At 36.1% G+C, this 26,965-nt stretch overlaps 1 protein-coding gene across 1 annotated transcript in view; it reads right to left on the minus strand.

The window, feature by feature from the left end:
* Positions 1-6,829: 6,829 nt before the first annotated feature.
* LOC145694505 (uncharacterized) overlaps positions 6,830-26,965 on the minus strand; it is a 60,584-nt gene continuing 40,448 nt past the window's right edge. Inside the window, exons 3-6 of the mRNA XM_081770814.1 lie at positions 16,013-16,280; positions 14,834-14,965; positions 10,940-11,069; positions 6,830-7,680 (exon numbers count right to left, since the gene is read on the minus strand). Of these exons, the coding sequence (XP_081626940.1) occupies positions 7,007-7,680; positions 10,940-11,069; positions 14,834-14,965; positions 16,013-16,280 (1,204 nt within the window). The 3' untranslated portion in view covers positions 6,830-7,006. The remainder of the gene's footprint in view (positions 7,681-10,939; positions 11,070-14,833; positions 14,966-16,012; positions 16,281-26,965) is intronic.

The following is a 26,965-nucleotide window of genomic DNA, read 5'->3' on the forward strand; positions in this document are numbered from 1 at the left end:
TTTTAATCATTTCGAAGCAAGAAGTAAAACAACTGTTTTGTGAATCGGAAAGTTTTATTGCTCAGTAGAAACAAGTGAGAGGAATTTTCATAGATCGGAAAATTTTCATCACGATGTAGAAAAAAGTGGAAAACACTTTTCATAGGCCTGACAAATTTGGATATTATGTATAGTGATGTTAGGTGGAAAATTTTCCACTATATTTAACTGCACATAGAGCTACAAAATTGAATTTCAGCAGAGGAAAGTTAGTCAGCAACAAATTATGATTTTCCAAATAGCTTTCGGGAACCGGAAAATTTTGTATTTCAAGTCGGGAAATAAACTTTTACCACAGTTTTTCTCTCTATATATATAGAATAAATTTTTCACCTCACATCAACGATGTAGGAATAAGTGGACTATTCTTTTACGAATCGGAAAATTTTCCGTTTCAAAATTTTCCGGAAAATTTTCATCACTGTAGAGGACACAATTTTTCGATTCGTGAAAAATTGTTCCATTTGTTCCTATATAATACTGAAAATTGTCTAAGCCATGAAAGTTTTCAGATTCTTTAAACGATCTTTTACTTTTTAACATTTCTATATATGAATTCAATCAATTTTATGAATACTGACGAATTGTTACTTAATCACTGATATTTGTTAAGAACGGAAAATTTTCCGGAAAAAAATAGAAGAAAATTCTCCACCTCACATCACGGCTAAACAACGATGTAGGAATAAGTGGAGTATATTTTTACGAATCGGAAAATTTTCCGTTTCAAAATTTTCCGGAAAATTTTCATCACTGTAGAGGACACAATTTTTCTATTCATGAAAAATTGTTCCACTAGTTCTTATATCGTACTGAAAATTGTCTAAGGCATGAAAGTTTTCAGATTCTTTAAACGATCTTTCACTTTTTAACATTTCTATATATGAATTCAATCAATTTTATGAATACTGACGAATTGTTACTTGATCACTGATATTTGTTAAGAACGGAAAATTTTCCGGAAAAATATAGAAGAAAAATTTCCACCTCACATCTTAACTAGACAACGATGCAGGAATAAGTGGAGTATGTTTTTATGAATCAGAAAATTTTCCGGAAAATTTTCATTGTACAGGACAAACAATTTTTCGATTCATGGAAAATTGTTCCACTAGTTCTTACATCGTACTGAAAATTGTCTGAGCCATGAAAATTTTCAGATCCTTTAAACGATCTTTCACTCTTTAACGTTTCTATATATGAATTCAATCAATTTTACGAATACTGACGAATTGTTACTTAACCACTGATATTTGTTAAGAACGGAAAATTTTCCGGAAAAATATAGAAGAAAAATTTCCACCTCACATCTTAACTAGACAACGATGCAGGAATAAGTGGAGTATGTTTTTATGAATCAGAAAATTTTCCGGAAAATTTTCATTGTACAGGACAAACAATTTTTCGATTCATGGAAAACTGTTCCACTAGTTCTTACATCGTACTGAAAATTGTCTGAGCCATTAAAATTTTCAGATTCTTTAAACGATCTTTCACTTTTTAACGTTTCTATATATGAATTCAATCAATTTTACGAATACTGACGAATTGTTACTTAATCACTGATATTTGTTAAGAACGGAAAATTTTCCGGAAAAATATAGAAGAAAATTTTCCACCTCACATCTCGACTAAACAACGATGTAGGAATAATTGGAGTATGTTTTTATGAATCGGAAAATTTTCCGGAAAAATTTTCATCACTGCCCACAGGCCCCCCAGAAGTCAATCCTGGATCCGCCCCTGTTAAAAACTGCATTGTTTCAATTTAATTATGATATTTTAAAAGTAGGACAAGGCCTTAACCATATTAATTTAACTTTGTTAAGTATTAAAATATTTGTATCTTTCTACAGTAATATATTGTGATCATTTAATCCAGCTATATTGTTTTAAATTTAATTATTTGAAAATGGATAGTAATGATACTGTTTCTTATTACGACAAAGGCTGTAACGATGTTTAGATTTGGACATTACTATTTGTGTACCCGCAAGTTAATTAGTGAACAGACTAAAATTAAATAAATAAAAATAAAATAAATACAAAAATTACAACTTTTAATTTAGGACGATTTTAACCTACAATGTACAGTAGGCCGAAGGCTTGGAACAACAAATGATATTAATATAGTAAGTAGTGTAAAAAAAAAAAAAAAAAAAAAAAAATCATTCATTGCAATGTATGTTTGTGCATTACACCCATTTGGTCGCGTCATTTTCTTACTTATCTATTTATTCATTGTTTTTCTGCTTTGTAATATTTTGTTTTGCTTGTCTGTTCTGCCTATGTCTCGCTTTAGCCAAAACTTATCGCTCAGAAATAAAAACTAACACGAGAAGAAAACAAATGAACACACGCGCAGTTCAACAGGCGAGCACAAGTAGAAGAAAAGGAGGAACAGTAAGGGAAAAGTGGAAGAATCTCCAAATAATATATATAGCGTACTCTGCAACATATATCGGGTTCGATCCCTGATGATAAAGTTTAGTTTGGATCCCACTTTAAACATTAGGTCCCCGTCTTACGCAGCTACAGCACTGAAAAAAAAAACATTCAGAGCTGATAAGGAATAAATTGATCAATTAATCAAACCGAATCTCAGAAAGAAGAACAGAACAGTCTGAAGACGGAACAGTTCAAGTACTGAAATATAACAACTTCATGTATTTTTGAATAATGTGCTTCGAATCAGTGAAATCAAAAACATATCTACATCCATAGAAGCGTAAAGAGATAATTATTTATGTATTCCGTACATTACTAGCTAAAATGACCCTTCTTCGCACGGAACAATAAGTTTATTGAAAGTGTTTGAACACCTACCCCCTTAGAATACGAATTTCAGTGAAAGTGTATACTACTAATAATAATAATAATAAAAAATCGTAATGTCATCCATTTCCATCCAACCCGTTTTTACTCCCAATGCCGATGAAGCCTGAACTTAGACTTACACATCTGGAGTACTACCATGCATCTCATTTCAGCGAGCGGTCGTTTTATACTATTTTGTGTATAATACTAATTTTCCTTTCATTATGATCTCAACTATTGTGAAAAGTACATATTCACTATTATAAAAAGTACATACTCAATAATGTCTTGTAAAATAATTATTTTACAATATCTGCGTTCTTTTTCTGTTGAATCAAATGCTAATAGAACTCCTTTTCCATATAAATTTTTGTTTTTATTATTCCGTCAGCTACTGTCGGTACCAAATGACAGGTTAAAGGAGCAGTAGACAATTGTTTTTTGAAATAACATGTTTGACCCTGCAAGGATGCGATGATGAAAAATTATGATAAAAATGTTCACGTTATTACTCAACAGCACTATGCTTTCGGAAGCTTGAAATCTCCCTGACTAGTAGCAGAAATTCTGAGAATTCTATAACTTTTCTAGAAATTTCAAATTCCCAGACTCTTCCAGGATATCTCGCTCACCTTGCCACCATGTATTGCAAGTAATACAAATTTCCTCATAAGAAAGAGTAATCAAAAGCTTCCTGTAGTTTTTTTTTTTTTTTTTTTTAATTTTTAACGCTGATCTTTCTTTTTCTCATTTCATTTTGTTTCATCCTTCCTTATTTTTTTCATTTCTGGTCTCGAAGGGGGTGGGGGTCCGGACCCACTGGACTCCCCTTGGCTACGTGCCTGTGCCCCTGATCCAAAAAGTAATTATTGGTCAAGATCACAATCTTTTGATCCATTTTTTGGTTTTCCTAAAATTCTTGTTTTTATTAAGAAAATGACCCCTTTAAAACGGGAATTTTCTAAAATATTGGCACGCATGTTCCCTTATTTTTATTGAGAAGTTTATACACCTAGTTTCATTATTCTAAGTTGACGGGCTGATGAGAAACTGTATTTTTGGCATAAATTGTTGAACACCTGTACTTCCCTTAGGATAAGCCGTTCCGGAAAACTAATATGATGAAAACATGTCAGGTCAGGGTGTTTAAAAAAAAAAAAAAAAAAAATCAAAAATCAGTCAAAGTTGTCGTGACAAACATAGACTCAAAAACACTTCGGTGAAACTGATATTAAAGTATTCCCCATTATGCATTTTATGAGATTAGCACAACGTCTGAATGTCAGATATAATAACCTAAGAGTCTCATCCTCTTAAATTTAATTTTAAATTTCTTTCAATTAATGTTTTCAGAGTTCAACATCAATTACTCTTGGTCACCTACGCTATTTTGAAAGATCAAATTTCTTTCACAGTACGCAGAAAAAATTCATAGTTTCGCTCTAAATCAAGATGTTTTAACTGGTTAAAGAGAATCCAAACTTGTTTAATTTCAACTGTGGGTAAGAATACAGGGTTTGTCAAACAGATGTGGTTGGCTAGATTCTTCTTGAACAAGGTAGAGGTCTGCACGGGCTCGAGCCGAGCCCGCGGGCCTGACCCGAGCCAGACTGTAAATTTCCAAATATACAACCATCTTCAGAAGCGGTGTTAGGCATAGGCGAAGTAGGCAACCGCCTAGGGCCCCGCATCGACACTTGTAATTAAAAAATACCCTTATTCTTAATTTTAAAGGAAGATGTGCTTCAGCTCTCTTTAAGATTCCGCTCTCTTTATAGCAGAAAATAAGTTAGGAAAAGTGTATCCTAATTTAGAGGTGGCTTTGCGGGTTATTCTGACTATGCCTGTGTCGGTAGCATAAGCAAAAAGAAGATTTTTGCGTTTGAAACTGATTAAAACTTATTTGCGGTCGACAATGAGTCAGAACAGACTTTCTTCATTAGCTATATTATCTATCGAAAACGACATATCTAGCAGTATTGATAAGCGATCCAGGAGTTCAGCAGCAGGAAATTTCGTAAAGTTCCCATTTAGATAAGTTTAGCAATTTTTAAATATCCTTTATGAATCTAATTTGAAGAATCTCTCTGTAGACAGAATCAAAGGTGTTCTCCCAACTTTTTTTTTTAACACATTGTCCTTATAATTCAAGTATACTCAAAAACTGCCGAAGAAATTCTCCACGATAGAAAAGTCAAACAAGAAATATCGAACGATTATGATAACGAGCTCTATGAGGTGAAGCTAACAACCAAATGATGATGCTTGAATGAATGGAAACTGATCTAATTTGTTGAAATTACGATGTAAATATTTCTTCGTAATTACTGTATATATATATATTCTGGATTAGTGTCTGTAATATTATTTACTTTTGAATATATAAGTGGAAAAACACAACTCCATACATCTTAATCCTAAAGTGCATATTCGAAAGTGATTTTGCCATCTTATTAAAATAATATTTTAAAAACTTCTACAAAAGTTATGACATACAAGTGAATGGGATATTTTTGAAAACAAGAAATGAAAGACTTTTAAGAAAAAACTGCTTTGTATAAATCTTATTCGTATAAAAGGACTAGGAAGATCTTGGCTGAAAACGTTTCCCTAGAACAGTATGAAGAGAGACAACAAGATGGATGATTAAATAGAATAAAGGTAAGTTTCTACTTATGTGTATTTGTATGTGTAAATACATGTTAATGGCTTTATTTAAATATTGCGCGTTATTATTAAGAACATGTTGGGTTTCGCCTAGAACTTACACAACCCGAGCAGATCCTTCCGAAACCAAAACTTGTTGGGTACGCAACTGTTGTTAAACACACGTTCTCCATCGCCTGGAACTTATGTAACCAGTACAATTTTCGCCTGAAACTTATGCAACCGGGATCTTTTTTTTTTTTTTTAGGGGGTCTCGCTATAGGGTGTGGCGAAACCTAACGCCGCCTCTGACCATCTTTCCGGATCTAACTTTGTAAATATACTGTACAATGATACTTATTGGACTGTTCTTTCTGAAGAACTTTTAAAGCACAACAGAAAAATTAAACCTCTAATTGCTGTAAATAAAAATACAATTTTGCGTTAATTATTAAGTTTCTGTAGTTCGGGCTTATTTCGGGCTCATTTGATTATCACCCGAGCTCGGGCCTAAATGCTAAAACATATTTCGGACTCGGGTCGGGCCTCACATTGTAAATTCACAGGCCGCGCCGGGAACGGGCTAAAAATTTCGGCCCGTGCTGGCCTCGAGAGCAAGGCTGTACGTATATCAGACCTAACTACATATGAGGGCAGTAATGGCGACCTCAACAAAGGCTTGTTTACTGAAAATCCATCTTAATCACGCACGCTGAACAATAGAACGCAAGGATGTGTCCCGGTTAAAACCCATCCACGAAATTTTGCCAGAATTTTCTTTTGCACTATACGGGGAACATCTCCTGAGAGTACAGTGTTGTCATATTATCACTAAGTTTAGTTTCGTTGTTGTTGTATATTTTTGCTATTATTATAATTATAACCGTTCAGTTCCAATAACTGTTAGCGTTCATGTCATAGTTCTTTAATATATTTATTTATTTTAGCTCGTTCGCCATATCTTCTAAATTTGGAAACGTTATTGGTGCACTTCTGCTATTACATCTTTTTTTAAATTGTGTTCGGAAATCAGCTCCGCGAACTATACCAAATTCTTCTGATGTATCACACGTGGGGGAAAACAGTTCTATGATCCATGCTTCACGGGCCGTGACGGTCACTATAATGATGGAGCCGAATCTTTTCTGTGTCTCCTGGATACCTAGTCATAATTAACCAATCTTTCTAAGCAAATTAATGGGAAATTCTGTCGACTTTTCATCTCCGTACTTTTAGAAGTTCCATTTCGAAAGTAAATCGCCCAATAAATGTAATGAATAAGGTTATTATAATGACATTCTTTCTTAATATATAAATTAAAAATTTATTATTACAAGACTAATATTCAGAACTTTACAAAAATAACATATCTCCACATACAAAGTTTTTTTAAAAAAAATACCATGAGATCAACGAGTAACAATATTTGTGCTTAATAAAATTTCCGATATTGAAGGAAAAATATCTTTGGAACGTAAAGAAGAATACTTTGAGTTGACTGTCTCTATGATAACTTGGACAACGAATAATCTTTTGGTTGCATACTCAAATCCAGGTAATGTTGATTCGTCGATGAAGCATTTGGAGATTCGTCTCCCATGTTTCTGGCTGCTGGCGTAATCGGTGGGAAATAAGGAGGATACCTCAAGGTGTTGAAAAGGTTGATGTATCCATGAGGGTGTAGTGGTAAGTGAGGGAGATAATAGGGATGCATGTAGTACGGAGGTGAAAGATTTGAAACATCCGGTGAAAGATTTGGAAGATGAGGAGGATATGGATATGTAGCTGGAATATACAAAGGTTCAGGTCTTGGAATGGATGGGTATCTTGAACATGCTGAGCTGCTGTTCGGTGTAAACAATGCTGGTTGAAAACTGTCGCCAGTTTGTGAAGGTATTCTTTCAAAATGAATGCGATTAGACATTTCATTGCTATCCACAGAAAGTTGTGGTTTGTTCCTGATTTCATGTCCATCTAGAGGGTCAGATGCTGTGCTTTTCTTCTCTGATGTCAACGACAAATTAAGAATACTGCCATTTTCAATACTGCTGTTAGGAGTGACGGAAACACTGTTTACAGTCGTGAAGCTTTGTGCACCGTCAGGAGTAACACTTCGAGGAGATGCAGAATACCCACTGTCTGAACTAGCACCGGAACAAATCCTCTTTCTGACGTTATCTGAAAGAAGAAAGATGGGCTAAATTAATTAAAATCGCTATTTTAAGGTTAACTTACTATACACAGTAAGAAATATTTGTAAACCATTTATATACAATACATATATGTTAAGATACATGTTCTAATGTAAATTATAATTTAACACTAGTTGACAGTTGAAATCAATGTTGAGTAGGGAACAAGAGCCAAGCTGTTTTAGGTGTAAGTCCATTCTGTACATTTTCGTGTAAAGTATTTCCTTCACTTTAATCAGCAAAGTTTTTGTTTTCTTATTGATTAAAAATGCTACTCGAAACTTTTTGAAAAACTTTTCCGGTAGCCAAAATAGTTGTCAGACATTTGTTCTGAACCTCTCTAGTTTGTCTGATAAGCTACGCTACTACGTTCTACAGATAGTGAAGAAAAACTCGTAGAAGCACAGCACAACTGCATCATCATCATCATCATAGGTATTCTGCCATTAATGTCAGGTTGCTTGCTGCAACTGAGAAGCTTCCATGTTCTACGCTTTTCCGCTAACCTCTTCGCCTTCACGTACGATTTTTCTGTTTTGATATCGTCTATTAATTGTAGTCCCCTTTGCCCCTCCCTCTCTTTCCTGCCAATATACCATCTAGCTTGTCCCTCATTCCTTCTTAGCCACTGTCCCAACCAAATTTCTCTTCCTCTTCTTAATAATATTTAAAATTGTTTCCCCCCAACTATTTCTAACACCCTCTCATTAGTTTTTTCGCTCGAAAGAGCTAATTCTCTCCATTTTTCTCTACACCTACATTTCGAAAGATTCGAGTCGTTTTTCATCATTTTTGCGTAATGTCCATGTTTTCTGATCTATACAGTACAAGGGCGCCCATGTTGTGGTTTCCAAAGGGGGGGGGGGGCAAGAAAAAGCGACATTTCAAATATTGTTTCAAATTTTGCTGTAACTATTCTAAAAATTCTAATGGGTTCTCGATATTCCGAAGTACAATTTTCTCTGGGGGGGGAGCTCTTGCTTATATATATATATATATATATATATATATATATATATATATATATATATATATATATATATATATATATATATATATATATATATAATGTAACATCGCATTATCATAAGACCCCGAAAAAGAAGAAAGCTTCGTGCTTTGCAGTTAAAAAAAAGTTCACAATTTTGTATTTGGTCTATTTGTAGAACATTATTCAATGAGTTTTATTATGAATTTCTGTCATTTATTTCACGTTTTTCTTTAACTTACCATAGTTCTACTATATCCTCAAATTTTGAAACCTTAACTCCTTTCACGAGATCATACATACACAGCGATATAAATCAGATGGTAATACAATACTCCATTGTTACTTTTATGCATTTCTATATTGAATTTGCTTAATTAGTATACCAGTATCTTATTGCGTTATGCAACCTGAAATACTCTGGAGTTGGCATGTACAGTATAACATCCAGGGAATCTTCGTGAAATACGTTTCAGATTACAATATACTTTAAGAACTCAATGAATTTCAAAATGTTTTATGACAGGAATTAAAAAATAACCGTAAAAGATATATAATTAATACCGCTATAAAATGTACAAGAAAGGAGATTCTTTCGAGGCTAAAAAGAAGAAATGAAAGACTAGAAAAGGCAATGTTTTTCCATTCATTATAATAAGTTAAAGCGAATGAGTTAGCAGTGTCGTACCGTGGAATATCAGCGTCCTGGGCGAGAGTATACGACTGCGCCCCCGTTCATATGAGTGAGGTCGACAGACCAGTCGCCAAGCGCCACCATAGTTGGCGGGAAGCGTAAGAAATTTTTCAAAAATAAACTCTGCTTTTCCTTGATTTTGAGCACTTTTTATTAGTTTTTACCTTCCACTTTACTACATATATATTTTCTTCTTTCCTCCCGAATTTTGCGCCCCCTTACTTCGCCGCCCGAGCCGTTGCCACCCCCGGCACGGTACTGCTACTTAGAGAACTTAATGTTTTTCTAGTCTTAGTATCATTTCTGCATTTTACTTACACACACACACACACACACCCACACACACACAAAAAAATCCATTCTTGTGTAATTTTGGAACTCTTCTTCAAGTAGACTGTAGTTTCGAAAGATACCGAGTTTCGGGAAGCATGTTAGAACGATAGAAAATTTATATAATTATAATTAAAAAGTAGAAAATAAAATAATTAATTATAAAACACAAGTTTTCCTCTTTATAAAGAAAATAACAAATAGAATAAGACAAGTAGTAAGTCGTACTAAAAACTAACTAACTCTATTGCCTACGGAACCCGAAGATTCAATGCCGCGTTCACAAAAGCTCTCCACTGAACCAACTGGATCCAGTATCTACTTTGTATTCCTATCTCTGCAAGATCCATCTTAATATTATCCTCCCATCTGCGCCTAGGTCTTCCTAATGGTCGTTTCCCGATTGGTCTTCCAGTCGACATTGAAAGCGTTTCTATTTTCTTCCATCCTAGCTACATGACCCGCCCACCTAAGCCTCCTAGACTTGACGACCCTAACAATGTTTGGTAATCCGTATAAATTATGTAGTTCCTCGTTATGAAGTTTCCGCCATTTCCCATTCCCGTTCCTCTTGGGTCCCTCAATATTCGTCTCAGGATCTTGTTCTCAAATACTTTCAGTCAATGTTTTCCCTCAGAGTAAGCGATCATGTTTCGCAACCATACAGAACAATAGGCATGATTATCGTCTTATATATTTTAAGCTTCAGATTCCTCGACGACAAGAGATTTTGAACTGAGTAATAACACGAATTCCCTGCTTTTAGTCGACATTTAAATTTCTTCGTGAATATGATTTTCGTCTGTTAATATAAGTCGTACTAGAAAGCAAAATACAAAACTGTTTTCAAGAAAACCATTCTTTTAAAATCTATTTAAGTGTGATTTTTTTTTAAAAAAATATGGGAAGCGCTATCATAAAATTTAATCAATTTACAATACAAGAATACAAGAGCTCTTCTCACGCTTTTCTATCCACTCATGAATAAATGGATTTTTTTTTAAAAAAAAAGTAATTTTCTTGAAAACAATTAGGCTACTTTGTACCATTTTGTTAGGATTTTATTCTGTTTAGTATAATTTGTTATATTTGATTTGTCAATTATTGTAAGGAAAGCATGTTTCTATATAGTATATAAAAATATTATTTCATTTTATTTATCCCTAACAAAATAAAGTTTCCTTGCATACTACATAAAACGCAGTAATAAAATTATAAATGAATTACAATTACCTTTATCATCCTCAATAGATGCTAATTTCTTCATGAGATAGCGCTTTCTTTTGGAGATTGAGAGTCCGTTGGCTCGAAACCCTTTGGCAAAAGGATTGTTGTCTATCTTGAGTTTAGTTACCTTGTCGTTCTGTTGAAAGAAATTTTGAAAAATAAATTTTATATTTTGTGTGCATTATTTACAATTACAATACATTAATAATAATAATAATAATAATAATAATAATAATAATAATAATAATAATAATAAACAACTTTTCAAGTATAAAATACGACGGCTAATCAAGAAAATTGGTTTTCTTTCTAATTCATTGAATATATAATTCATTGACTATATCACTTTCTTTTCAGTTCTATTCTTGGCACGGTGATTCAGTGGCAGAACGCTTACCTCTGGTATGTGGGATCCTTGGTTCGAACCCCGGAAAGTAAGTTTCTGGTGGACAACATCGTGTCCGTGGGTATTCTCGGGGTACACTGAGAAAAAAAATGTAAGTGGCGTACTTAAAAAGATAGGTTACATGCGTAATTCCTGTAGTTTTTGGACTTAACGTATAGCAGACGTATAACTGAAAACGCATGTTCTATAATACTTTCTGTATAAAGTGTTCCATCTATACGTACTTTCCGTATGAAACAATGTAGGCGGTCAGGATCTCACATACAAATGGACGTATATAACATATAGCTGACGAAGGTAACATAAGTATATGCATGTGATATACGGAAAATTGTTAGATGTCAGACATCCTGCAAAGGCATGATGTAACATCTAAGGGCAGTGCCTATGTAGCATACGGATAACGTATGCCCCGTACTGATTTCTATAGTAGGGAAGAGGATAACGTATATTTGTACAATATACCGCTGTTCGGAGAACGGATTTTTCTCTGTGTACTCCCGTTTTCTCTCAAAATCACTTACCTTAATCATCCGTCTCCCTTAGCCTCAAGAGCATATGCGTGGGACGTTGAACCGAAAGATTTAAACTTGTATCCTATTCTTAGTTGCTCTTCAACTAGACCTACATGTATGAACGATTATGCAAGGAAATCCGTTTTTTCTCACTACTATGAGACCATAAAAGAGATTCAGGTAGATCGGATTAGAACTAAAAGTGTCTCTTTGAGGCATCAAAGCTACATAAGACGTGCAACTACAGCTGAGTGTAGAATCAGAAACCACATGAGTTCCCGCAGGGAATCGAACTCAGATGTCTCGTTTCCGCAAATACATATACTGACCATATAGCCACGAGGGAGAATCATAAGGAAAAGAGAGGAAGGAAAAGAAAGAAAATTGAAAGATTACGTCAGTTCTGTTTCTCTTCAATTCCTGTTTTGATAAATGAGTATCATTACCAAAGTTTGCTTGACTGTGATATTTGTATTTCCATCCTACTTCTCAGCGCAACTTCCTTAAGAACCTAATATACTAAAAATAAAACAAAACTTACCATTTTTCATTTGCTTGTTTTTCATAAGTGAAAGGAGATAATGAAATGCAACTTACCACAATCATAGATAGTGCTATTCTACAACAGAAAATATGAAGAATTACCAGTGTTTCCTTCCATAGAAATTACAGTGTTGTCAGAATAACAATTCCCCCAAAAATCTAAGTTAAGGCAGCGATTAGAGGAACGAACTCAACTTCATTTGATTACGTTATCACGTTGTTTTGGTATCCTATGAACTACTTTTTTAAATAATAGTTTGTAATAAACAAAATAATTTTATCATACAGTTATTAAAATTAAATAATAATGTCATTTAAAAAGTAGTTTACAGGATTTCAAAACAACATGATACGTAATCAAATACAGTTGAGTTCGTTCCTCTAGTCACTGCCTTAGCTTAGATTTTGCAGGAAATGTTACTCTGGCAACACTGACAATTCTTCAGGTTCATGTTTTCTATTGTAGGACCACATTATCTATGATTGTGGTAAGTTGCATGTCATTATCTCCTTTCACTTATAAAAACAAGCAAAACATAAATGGTAAATTTTGTATTATTTTTAGTAAGTCAGGCTCTTAATTGCTTCTGGTACATTGGGCGCGAATTTTTCTGTTCCTTGTCTCAGTAGGTTGATTCCTTCTGTGTATCTTCACCGATTATGTTATTAAAGGAGTTATTTATCTTAGTAGTATTGTTATTGAGAAAATAGTATAAAATACTTTTAGACTATAAAATAGCATCACAACCTCTGTATTTTAATGGAATTATCAATATATGCGTTTTACACTGTTATTTTTTAAAAAATAGTTTTTCGATATCATATACCGTAAGACGGGGTTATTTTGCACTTCAGGGGTAACTTTGCGCAAAATATGAAGAGAGTTTTACAGTCCTCTAACTGTAAAACCATGACATGTAAAGAGAAAGTTTCAACATCTAATTGTATTTTGGCTATAATATTGGCGGTTAACATCAGTTTTAATTACCCGGAGGGTTTGTTGTTGTAAAGGTATGGAAAGCAGTCATTGTAAAGCTCGAAAAAAAATTTGAAAGATATCACATACAAGAATTTACGTCAAAGTTAAGTCAGTTTCGTAGAATACTATTGTGTATCATGGTACTTTGAAGCAATAGTTGAAATTAAAGTGTGAAACATTTTAAAGACACACACACACACATATAACTTTGCTCCGGTCCAAAATACCTCCTTAAATAGGAAATTACTACTGCTGGTACCTTCTCCCTTCTAATTTTAGGCAAAGTTTCTATTTAAGTAGACGCCAGAATGGATTTCTTGTTGGAAAATAAATTACGAACAGTGGCGGATCTAGAAAATAATTTTATAGGGGCTTCACTTAGAAAAGCTTATTTTATTTATTTATTTATTACTAGACTTTTAAATTACTAGACTTTTCGGGGGGCTTGAAGCTTATACGCATAGGAATGACTAACACTAAATTTAAAAAGAAAGAAAAAGAAATCATGCAATTTGGGTGGGCTTCAGCCCCAAAGCTCCAAACCCAGTAAATATTCCACCGATTACTTTTGGGATGATATTCTTGGACATAAGGAATAACCAAGGCAAATCATTTCACGGTTTTTTTTTTTTTTTTTTTTTTTTTGTTCCTCAGTTGGCATTTCTGTGGAACGTATGCTAAACTATGAGAATGTGGTTTCTGTGCCGCTACCAGAAAATACATAATTTTCTTTACAAATATCGATAATTCATACTAAGTACTGATACCGGTACCATCATTCTAATATCAATATTTGTAGACTGCATCCAATTTTGTGTAGGAAGTGAAATGTATAAATACTGAAGGGAAAACATTGCACAAAAACATTGTGTTCATATATTGAACATACTTTTTTGTATGTTGTGCAAGGCAAGGGTAAAAGTCAGGGGGTACACAGGGATACGTGTGTCCCCCCACTTCCAGAAAAAATATGTGGCGTCCCCCCACTTTCTAAAAAAATACAATGGGGAAAGATAGGCAGGGGGACGGTGTGACGTCAAGCGTCCCCCTACCTTTTCAGATCCACTTTTACCCCCTTTTGCAAAGTATCCCCACCTATGGGGTAACTTTGCACAGAAATTTATATTTCAATAACTACTGTCATACTGAATGTTCACTAATGAACTTACACGAATGTTTTCCTTATTATCTAGTTATTATATGTTTAAAATACAATGTAAATGATCTCGTTTGTAAGTTACATGTGATTTTCTTTAAAATTCCCTGAATCTTGTGCAAAGTAACCCTGTCTTACGGTATGTGTTTCTTATTAATATAAAATATACCAATTATAGATGTTCACAAAACAGTGATATATCTTATACGGAAATTTTAAAGACTACAGCACTGCTCGTGAGCAACCCTACACAAATGAAGTAATTACCTTTTATTAGTGCAAAGGATGCTCATGAACTTACCTGGTAAGCTGTAACAGCAATAAATTCTGTCTCCGGAAAGGAAAAGCTTCCGACACACTGAAAGTTAGATTGAGCTCCTGCTTCCACAATATGAACACGAGGAATGTATTTGTGCATTGACGTCAGAATAACCTATGGAAAACAAAAACACCGTACATTAGTTTCAACAAAGGAAATCAAAATAATGGAACATTTTTTTTTTAACTTCCCTTGGAAGGAAGTGCTATGCTTGTGTAAGTGAATGATAGATTCGTATACCTTAAGCAAATAAAGCTACTATATCCCACACTTCGTGCTTTCACGCTCAACGATTCAGACTTCCGTATTTCTATGAGCAATACATGTTAAATTTGTGGAAGTCAATGGTATATTCTTATCCCTGAAACAATGGCTGCTCTTGAGGAAGGTCCTATTACTAAAACTTAAACATTTTTGCTACCTATTACTAAAACTTAACATTTTTGGTACAAACTAAATCACTACAACCTGTACGTTTTAATTCTTTTTCCTTAGTCTGCAGCTATAATTTCAAGTAATTTTACTTATTTATTTTACCGATGTGGCTTCTTTCAAGAGCTACTACTGTCCTGAACTATAAGCGCCAACTACATGGGAGCTTCTGGGCTCAAGTACCCATTGAAGATTTTAATGTATGCTCAGCAGTCATAGCATTATTATGTTGGTACTAATTTCGAAATGACACTTTCATGCCATGAAAAACAGAAATTAGGTAATCTAGTAGTGAGCTATTTATTGACACGATGCAATCTTTGAAACTGTAATAACAATCATTCGAGCAAGCACTTTTCCAGCTCTGTGTGGTATACTACTACTACTACTACTACTACTACTACTACTACTACTAGGGCCGGATCTACGAAATATTGCGCCCGGGGCAAAGACGTATATCTACTTCCTTTCCTCCCAATTTTGTATCGAAATGGCGCCACCTACATACTCTCAATCAGCTGCGCCCCGGGGCAAATGCCCCGAATTGACCCCCCTAGATCCGGCCCTGGACTACTACTACTACTACTACTAATAATAATAATAATAATAATAATAATAATAATAATATCTAATTGTACGCATGTAACATATCTTATATTTGTATATCAATCACTATGTACAGAAAAAACACAACAATGAATATTTAAATTTAAAAAACATCAAACTTACATTTGATCCTTGGTCCAGTGTGTTGTTAGTCAATTTGACCTTCTGGAATGTTACAGAATGCTGCATCCAGTAGTCTCCAGACGCTGGGGAGTCCGGGTGGACAAATGATCTCGGTGGCACTTGAAGATCTGCCTTGCCTCCAACACACCATTCACTACCGATGAACCTGTAGCGCGAATTGGTGGCCAAAGCCATGTCCAAAAGTATATAATACTTCTTACCGGGATCAAGTCCCGTTACTCTCAGCTTCAAACATGGAAACATGCGCCTAGAAAACAAAACAGGAGTCACTGAACATTCATGGTAAGGATGAAAAATTTTATTTGAAAGTTTATTGAAAGAAAATAAACATAGCACAAATTACAAAAGTACGTCGTAAATTCCAGATGTACAGAAGTATATACATGGTGAATTATATACATGGTGAATCTGAAAGATATGCACAAACTCCGGGAGGTGATTCGTGACGTAAAAAGAAGACAAAAAGTACTCTTGCATGTAGTCGAAATCCGCGTTGTGTACGAGTGACAGAGGTGCCAACTTAGAATCGAAACGATGTATTTTCAGCATTAGAGTTTCGATTCCAAGTTGGCACCCCTGTCACTCGTACACGACGCGGATTTCAGATACATGCAAGAGGACTTTTTGTCTTCTTTTTATGTCACGAATCACCTCCCGGAGTTTGTGCATATCTTACAGGTTCACCCTGTATATATGCAAATTTAGAGAGAGCGTAACTAAATTATAAAATAACAGTATAATATTATATAATATGAAAATACGAAAAGGAAAGAAAAAGATAGAAAGAAAAATTATTCAATCGGATTTGGATAGACCCTAAATCCATTTTTTTTTTTTTTACATTGTACGTATGGCTTTTTCTTCTTGTGAAGGGGCCGCGGTGGCTCAGTGCTAGAGCGTTCACCTCTTGTGCTTGGGGTCCCGGGTTTGATCCCAGACCCCGCCAAGTGAACCTTGTGGTGGACAAACAACGTGTGCGTGGGTTTCCTCGGGGTACTCCCGTTTCCTCCCACTTTCTTCATTCCACCATTTCACTCATCTCTCATAATCACCGTCTCCTTTAGCCTAACCGGCATAACCGTGGGACGTAAAACTCAAAGATTTCACTTCATTTTTCTTCTTGTGAGTTTCTCAGTTTGTGAGTTTCATTTTCTCATGAGAAATAATTTGTGCTATACATCAGGGCTATTAATGATATGTAATTGTTTGTAAAATATCAACAAAATCTCATGTATCATAACTTGCGAAAATCTTCTAAAGTGAGTGACTATGTTTGTGACTTATAGCTTTTATATATATATATATATATATATATATATATATATATATATATATATATATATATATATATATATATATGATCGAAAATTACGGATATTTGTGTTGAATCCGTAGTTTTCGGGGTCGCTGAGACGGAAAGTAACACTTCCGATGTCGTTTAAATTCAACCCCGCAACTTGCGGGAGGGGGAAGAGGAAGATATATAAAAATGATTGAAAATGACTAATATCAGAGAGCCCTTCAATTAGTAAAAAGTGTCTGAATAACGGAACATATTACTATTTTCTTTCTTCTTTTAACCAAGTGAAGCGGGTATCTGACGCCAATTGAGTAAACTATCCCTTACAGATATTTTCATTAGAAGTAAATTACGCAACATTATAGGGTTACAATAAAATATTTTGGGGGCGCGGTGGCTCAGTGGTAGTGCGTTCACCTCCGATGATTGGGGTCCCTGGTTCGATCCCAGCTCGCGCTGTGTGGACTTTGTAGTGGACAAACACCGTGTTCGTGGGGGTTATCCCGTTTCCTCCCACTTTCTTCATTCCACTATTTCATTCATTTCTCATTATCACCGTCTCCTTTAGCCTAGCCGACATAATCGTGGGACGTAAAACTTAAAAGATTTCATTTCAATAAAATATTTATTTATGAAATATGGTCAGTCGCTTTTTTTTTTTTTTTTTTTTTTTTTGAGAAAATCATCCGAAAGAAGGCAACCCATGGTTCAACTATCCCTTGGGCATGTTCTCATTAGGAATTACTTATCCTGTATTGTAGGGTTATAAATGAAACATTTAGGTTTATGAAATACGACCAAAGTCGCCTATCACTTCTGAAAAAAATGGTCTGAATGCAAATTCACCCCCTGGAGTAATCTATCCATTGTGATTTTTTTTTCAGGACAAGTGAATTATGCCATATTACCAGGCTATTGATAGAAAATATATTTATGAAGTATGAATAAAATTGACAGATTCGTGTCTGAGCAAATCATCTAGAAAAATCTCACCCAAGAGTAAACTTCCTTTTCTGGACTTTTTCTAGAGAAATAGCTCATACCACGGTACAAAGAGGTTAATAAAATATTGATGTATGAAATATAAAACAATATCAATAGAACCCTTTTTTCAGAAATTGCAATTTATTTCAGTTTCGCCCTTCAGTAAACTGCTCTTATTTTTAGGGATAGGAAGAAAATTCGAAAACCTCCCATGGGAAATATTAGAAATTCTTAAATTTATAATATTATCTACTGTCGTCGCTCGAATGCAAAGAAAATGACCCGATGTTGATTTTTGGATTTGACTTGAGTTTAGCGTCGCTCTCAGCAGCGAGGTTATATGAGACGTGAACTTACAGAGCTTAGGGTGGGATCCGAACCACGTGAGAGAGAGCTTCCTCTTGGTTATTCGGTGATCGTACGAGTCTTTGGCGCGGGAAATCCGAGTTCAATTCCCGGTGGGATCTGAAAGGAATGCTGAATTTAATCAACCAATCAAACAAACCACATGAACTCCAACCGGGAATCTAACATGGGTCTCTTTCCCCACGGGCGCGTACGCTATTCACATAGCAACGAGCGAGTTTGATTTGATATTCAGTTCGCCCTTACCACCTGAAACTAGGGGTGTTACGGATTCTGGAATTCCGGAATACTACCGAAATCGGAATTAAAAATTTTGTCATTCGGGAATTCCGAAATTTCGAAATTCCGGAATTTGGGGATGTCGATATTTCGGAATTCTGGACGTTCACCCCGAAATTTGGAAATCTCGGAATTCCGAAAACTAAGAATTCCTGAATCTCGGAACACGATCCGAAATTTCGAAAGACTGGAATTCCGGGATCTCGGAACACGATACAAAATTTCGGGAGACCAGAATCTGGAACATCTCAAAACTTCATCGGAAATTTCGGAAGATCGGAGTTCCAGAATCTCAAAAGTTGATCGGAAATTTCGGAAGATCGGAATTCCAGAATCTTAAAAGTTCATCGGTAATTTCGGAAGATCGGAATTCCGGAATCTTGGAACATAATCCGAAATTTCGGAATTCCAGGATCTCGAAAGTACGCAATCCCCCCCCCCAAAAATCGAAATTGTTGACATCCCGAATTTCGGATTTGGTTGAAATCGCAATTCCGAACACGCCTACGCGAAACACTTCACCTATAAAGTAATTGTGTATTTCGGAAGGGACAGTGTGCAATACTATTATTGAATGCAAAATGAAAATGAAACGATTTTTTTTTTTTTTTAGTTTTCTCGCCACTATTATGATCTTTAGGCTAAAGGAGATGGATAATTGATGAAAATGAATGATTATAAAATAATTGGTGAAATGGGAATGCGGAAGGAAACAGTGAAGACGTAAACTTTAATTTCTTGGGAAGGGGCAGAAAAAATCCGCAGCGCCTTTTTTAAACGGTAAAGAATAGTTTTATATTATTAATTCACCTACATTACAACACAACACGTCTGGGGAAAGTCGAAAGCAGACGTAGTCTCGCCGCCTTGGCCCTTCTGGAGTCGCCACTGGTAGGATGTGCACCTACAGCTCACATGGTCTGACATCGAAGCACAGACCCCTCGCAGCAGAAATGATTGCTCTACCACTAAGCCACCGTGGCCTCTTTTATCATATCAGTTTGTAAGAAATCTTAAAAATTTGCTTAAAGGGAGAACAAATGAACAGCAACCAAGAACTCACACGAACCCCATCAAACATGTCCCGTCTTGTGCTTTTAAGACCCGGCGCCACTGGCTGTTTGTCTTTTAAGAGATAAATACCCAACGACAAACACTTGAGTTTATCAAAGAGCAGGTGGTTACAGTGCTGGCGCTAAAAGCAACGCCAGCAAAACCAAGGAAAATCGCGACTGTCTCTGGTTAAAGACCTAACCACCAGAAGGTTCTTGTGAAACTGTTCTTTTTCTTTCATTTGTGGCAAAACAATATCTTGAAACAACGTTTAAATTACTTATTTGCACGATTTTGTGATACATATATCCGGTCATCACAAAGGCTTTGATCGATAAAGCCGTAGATCTTTTCTACTGACGCCTCAAAAGTCGGCTAGTAGCAATAGATATTGAATTTTTCTGTTTGGTTTGATAAATGTCATCTTCCCGGTTGCGAAAACTGGATTTTCCGGGCTTGCGGCCATATGAAAATGTCTGACGCCCACACTGGACGCCAGTGGCACCGATTTCTGTATAACGTTTGGAGGGGCCCATTCAGATTTGCCAGCTATATCTATCTTAACAAGTCATCAATGAAGATTTCAGCACAAATACGTAGGTTCAGTCAAACTTCAGGGAGAGCCCTGGCTCCGTCGGCCCTTCCCCCTAGGATCGGAACCCACGTGTGGACGCATGTCAGTACTTCAAACTTCGTGTGAAAAATGTATGCAAAACTACGACGACTTAGAAGGTGCCAGTGCTTAAACACTTCCAGAATTTGTGGGGGAGATCAGCACCAAGGACGTACACAGGGTGTGGGTCCTGGGGGTCCGGACCCCCCCCCCCCCCCGAAATTTCGACTTTTGTGTAAATTTCGCCTAATTTTAAGGGCAATTTTAGGAATTTTAATATAAAATACCTTCATATTGAGTTTGGACTCCCCGAAATATATTCCTGCGTACGCTATTGCTCAGCACCCACACAAAAAAGAGAAAAGAAGAAACAAGAAAAGAAAAAGAAAGGAAGTAAAAAGGGGTCAAATTATAATATTTCACATTTCTTAAATGATAGTAGATCGAGTGAAGGAGGATAATATTTCAGCAGACTTTGCCAAGGGCGAAAGCACGTAAAGTTCTGAAATTGTGGCGCTGAGGACATTTTTTTAAAGTATCAAATTGAACAAGCATTTCTCCGTACTATTTTCAGCTAAAAAATTTCACACTTTTAATATCACAAATGATGGCGCGAGAACTTGATGGGGGATTGGAACCTTAGAACCTCCCTGGATCCGCAACCGTTATTCAGGAATACATATTTTTTCATTGTGTAAAAAAAAGAAAACAAACAAGAAAAAAAAGTCATTCAAAAATACTTAAAATCTGAATTTTCAGGAGGGTCAATTTTCAAAACTTTCCGCGGAGGACCCCTGGAGCCCCCGCTAAATCTGAGTTGGTATGCCATACTCCGAGATCCCACAGTCATGAACTGTGAAAGCACCCCCAAAGATCTTGAAAAACCTGCGCCCTTGACCAGAGGGGTCAATTTTAGCAACGTCAAAGAGCTCCCTCGTGCCTAAGCTGTTAGCGTACGCGCCTTTGGCTTGGGAGACCCGGGTTCAAGTATCGGCGGAGCCCATGTGGTTCAGATTCCACAGCCAAACTGATCTGCCTCTGGTGCTTGGGGTCCCGGATTCGATCCCAACCCCACGCCAAGTGAACTTTGTGGCGGACAAACACCGTGTGCGTGGGTTTCCTCGGGGTTCTTCCGTTTCCTCCCACTTTCTTCATTTCACCATTTCATTCATTATTCATAATCACTGTTTCCTTTAGCCTCACCGGCATAAACGTGGAACGTAAAACTCAAAGATTTCATTTCATTTCAATCCTTACACGTCCACACCCCCAAAACAACACTTAATTTATATTATGGTTCTGACTTCCAATAATTACTTTTCTAAGTAAGTACAGTCTTGACTAAGACAAGTTCGTTATTCTTCTTTAAATTATTTCCGCTGGCGAAATGTTAATTGCTAAACAGTTTAAAAGTTTCAATTATCTTGTTCCTCGAACACTCTAATCCCTGTGGACGCCCCTGCATAAAAGGAATCGTATATATTCATCTAAACAAACTAAAGGGATCACATTGGGAGTTTGGGAGGAAATATTTCTTAGAGTTTAGCTAAGGATTGTTTCTCTCTCTCTCTCTTTCCCTGTCAATAGGCAAGAACAACAACAGATTCCCGAAATTCTTACTTGACAATTTCCCACACACATTATTTGCACTTAGAAAAAGATGATTGTTAAAAGATAAGAATGCCTCCTGCAATTAAACTATTACCTAGAAAACAAGAAAAAGAAACGTGTCTAAAGTTAGCCCCGCCCACATTTCAAATGCTACTCAAACTTTCCACATGGTTAGTGCTTCGTTAGTGCACATTAATGGACTAAACATTGACGTTAGTGCTATCATAATTTAGGAGTTATTAGCGAATAACTCGGGCGGGGCTAACTTTAGATTTTTCAATTTTTACAAAATTTTACACTAATTGTCAGACAGAAATGAGATAAACACCAGCGGTTAGTGCATCTTTAGGGCTTCCAGAAGACACTAAGAACAAACGCTAGTGTTATCATAGTTTATGAGTTATTAGCGAATAACTTCCGCAGGGCAAAATTTAAATTTATCGAAATCTTAAAAAATTGACACACAAAAGTGGGATAAACGTCAAACGTTAGTGCATCGTTAGTGCTTCCAGAAACACCAACTACTAACGTTAGTGCTATCATAGTTTAGGAGTTATTAATGAATAACTCACGGGGCTAGCCCCGCCCACATTTCAAATGCTAGTGGGATATACGTCAAACGTTAGTGCATCGTTAGTGCTTCCAGAAACACCAAGAACTAACGTTAGTGCTATCATAGTTTAGGAGTTATTAATGAATAACTCACGCGGCAAGCCCCGCCCACATTTCAAATGCTACACAAACTTTCCACATGGTTAGTGCTTCGTTAGTGCACATTAGTGCACTAAACATTGACGTTAGTGCTATCATAATGAAGGAGTTATTGGCGAATAACTCGGGCGGGGCTACCTTTAGATTTTTCAATTTTTACACAAATTTGCACTAATTGTCAGACAGAAAACAGATAAAGACCAGCGGTTAGTGCATAGTTAGTGCTTCCAGAAACACCAAGTACCAACGTTAGTGCTATCATAGCTTAGGAGTTATTAATGAATAACTTCCGTAGCTCAAAATTTTAATTTATCGAAATTTTAAAAAATTGACACACAAAAGTGGGATAAACGTCAAACGTTAGTGCATCGTTAGTGCTTCCAGAAACACCAACTACTAACGTTAGTGCTATCATAGTTTAGGAGTTATTAATGAATAACTCACGGGGCTAGCCCCGCCCACATTCCAAATGCTAGTGGGATAAGCGTCAAACGTTAGTGCATCGGAAGTGCTTCCACAAACACCAAGAACTAACGTTAGTGCTATCATAGTTTGGGAGTTATTAATGAATAACTCACGCGGCTAACCCCGCCCGCACTTCAAATGCTAGTGGGATAAACGTCAAACGTTAGTGCATCGTTAGTGCTTCCAGAAACACCAAGAACTAACGTTAGTGCTATCATAGTTTAGGAGTTAATAATGAATAACTCACGCGGCTAGCCCCGCCCGCATTTCAAATGCTACTCAAACTTTCCACATGGTTAGTGCTTCGTTGGTGCACACTAGTGTACTAACCATTGACGTTAGTGCTATCATAATTAAGGAGTTATTGGCGAATAACTCGGGCGGGGCTAACTTTAGATTTTTCAATTTTTACACAATTTTACACTAATTGTGAGGCAGAAATGAGATAAAGACCAGCGGTTAGTGCATCATTAGTGCTTCCAGAAACACCAAATACTAACGTTAGTGCTATCATAGCTTAGGAGTTATTAATGACTAACTTCCGCTGGGCAAAATTTAAGTTTATCGAATTTTTAAAAAATTGACACACAAAAGTGGGATAAACGTCAAACGTTAGTGCATCGTTAGTGCTTCCAGAAACACCAACTACTAACGTTAGTGCTATCATAGTTTAGGAGTTATTAATGAATAACTCACGGGGCTAGCACGCCCATATTTCAAATGCTTGTCAGATAAACGTCAAACGTTAGTGGATCGTTAGTGCTTCCAGAAACATCAAGAACTAACGTTAGTGCTATCATAGTTTAGGAGTTATTAGTGAATAACTTCCGCTGGGCAAAATTTAAGTTTATCGAATTTTTAAAAAATTGACACACAAAAGTGGGATAAACGTCAAACGTTAGTGCATCGTTAGTGCTTCCAGAAACACCAACTACTAACGTTAGTGCTATCATAGTTTAGGAGTTATTAATGAATAACTCACGGGGCTAGCACGCCCATATTTCAAATGCTTGTCAGATAAACGTCAAACGTTAGTGGATCGTTAGTGCTTCCAGAAACATCAAGAACTAACGTTAGTGCTATCATAGTTTAGGAGTTATTAATGAATAACTCACGCGGCAAGACCCGCCCACATTTCAAATGCTACTCAAACTTTCCACATGGTTAGTGCTTCGTTAGTGCACATTAGTGCAGTAAACATTGACGTTAGTGCTATCATAATTAAGGAGTTATTGGCGAATAACTCGGGCGGGGTTAACTTTAGATTTTTCAATTTTAACACAATTTTACACTAATTGTCAGACAGAAAAGAGATAAACACCAGCGGTTAGTGCATTGTTAGTATTCCAGAAAACACTAAGAACAAACGGTAGTGTTATCATAGTTTATGAGTTATTAATGAATAACTTCCGCAGGGCAAAATTTAAATTTATCGAAATTTTAAAAAATTGACACACAAAAGTGGGATGAACGTCAAACGTTAGTGCATCGTTAGTGCTTCCAGAAAAAACAACTACTAACGTTAGTGCTATCATAGTTTAGGAGTTATTAATGAATAACTCACGGGGCTACCCCGCCCACATTTCAAATGCTAGTGGGATAAACGTCAAACGTTAGTGCATCGTTAGTGCTTCCAGAAACACCAAGAACTAACGTTAGTGCTATCATGGTTTAGGAGTTATTAATAAATAACTCACGCGGTTAGCCCCGTCCACATTTCAAATGCTACTGGCATATACGTCAAACGTTAGTGCATCGTTAGTGATTCCAGAAAAACCAAGAACTAACGTTAGTGCTATCATAGATTAGGAGTTAATAATGAATAACTCACGCGGCTAGCCCCGCCAACATTTCAAATGCTACTCAAACTTTCCACATGGTTAGTGCTTCGTTAGTGCACTAAACATTGACGTTAGTGCTATCATAATTAAGGACTTATTGGCGAATAACTCGGGCGGGGCTACCTTTAGATTTTTCAATTTTTACACAAATTTGCACTAATCGTCAGACAGAAAACAGATAAAGACCAGCGGTTAGTGCATCGTTAGTGCTTCCAGAAAAAACAACTACTAACGTTAGTACTATAATAGCTTAGGAGTTATTAATGAATAACTTCCGTAGGGTAAAATTTAAATTTATCAAATTTCTAAAAAATTGACACACAAAAGTGGGATAAACGTCAAACGTTAGTGCATCGTTAATCCTTCCAGAAAGACCAACTACTAACGTTAGTGCTATCATAGTTTAGGAGTTATTAATGAATAACTCACGGCGCTTACCCCGCCCACATTTCAAATGCTAGTGGGATAAGCGTCAAACGTTAGTGCATCTTAAGTGCTTCCAGAAACACCAAGAACTAACGTTAGTGCTATCATAGTTTAGGAGTTAATAATGAATAACTCACGCGGCTAGTCCCGCCCACATTAAAATGCTACTCAAACTTTGCACATGGTTAGTGCTTCGTTAGTGCACATTAGTGCAGAAAATATTGACGTTAGTGCTTTCATAATTAAGGAGTTATTGGCAAATAACTCGGGCGGGGCTAACTAGACTTTTCAATTTTAACACAATTTTACACTAATTGTGAGACAGAAATAAGATAAACAGCGGTTAGTGCATCGTTAGTGCTTCCAGAAACATCAAGTACTAACGTTAGTGCTATCATAGTTTAGAAGTTATTAGTGAATAACTCACGGGGCTAGCCCCGTCCACATTTCAAACGCTAGTGGGATAAACGTCAAATGTTAGTGGGATAAACGTCAAAATCTACTCAAACTTTCCTCATGGTTAGTGCTTTGTTAGTGCACATTAGTACACTAAACATTGACGTTAGTGCTATCATAATTAAGGAGTTATTGGCGAATAACTCATGCGGGGCTAACTTTAGACTTTTTAATTTTAACACAATTTTACACTAATTGTCAGACAGAAAAGAGATAAACACCAGCGGTTAGTGCATTGTTAGTGCTCCAGAAGACACTAAGAACAAACGCTACTGTTATCATAGTTTATGAGTTATTAGGTAATAACTTCCGCAGGGCAAAATTTAAATTTATCGATTTTTTAAAAAATGACATAAAAGTGGGATAAACGTCATACGTTAGTGCATCGTTTGTGCTTCCACAAACACAAACTACTAACGTTAGTGCTATCACAGTTTAGGACTTATTAACGTATAACTCACGGGGCTAGCCCCGCCCACACTTCAAATGCTAGTGGGACAAACGTCAAACGGTAGTGCATCGTTAGTGCTTCCAGAAACACCAAGATCTAACGTTAGTGCTATCATAGTTTAGGAGTTATTAGTGAATAACTTCCGCTGGGCAAAATTTAAGTTTATCGAATTTTTAAAAAATTGACACACAAAAGTGGGATAAACGTCAAACGTTAGTGCATCGTTAGTGCTTCCAGAAACACCAACTACTAACGTTAGTGCTATCATAGTTTAGGAGTTATTAATGAATAACTCACGGGGCTAGCCCCGCCCATATTTCAAATGCTTGTCTGATAAACGTCAAACGTTAGTGGATCGTTAGTGCTTCCAGAAACA

This window comes from Thermobia domestica, chromosome 9 (assembly GCF_964235325.1).
Source record: "Thermobia domestica chromosome 9, izTheDome1.hap1.1, whole genome shotgun sequence".
Classification (NCBI taxonomy): domain Eukaryota; kingdom Metazoa; phylum Arthropoda; class Insecta; order Zygentoma; family Lepismatidae; genus Thermobia; species Thermobia domestica.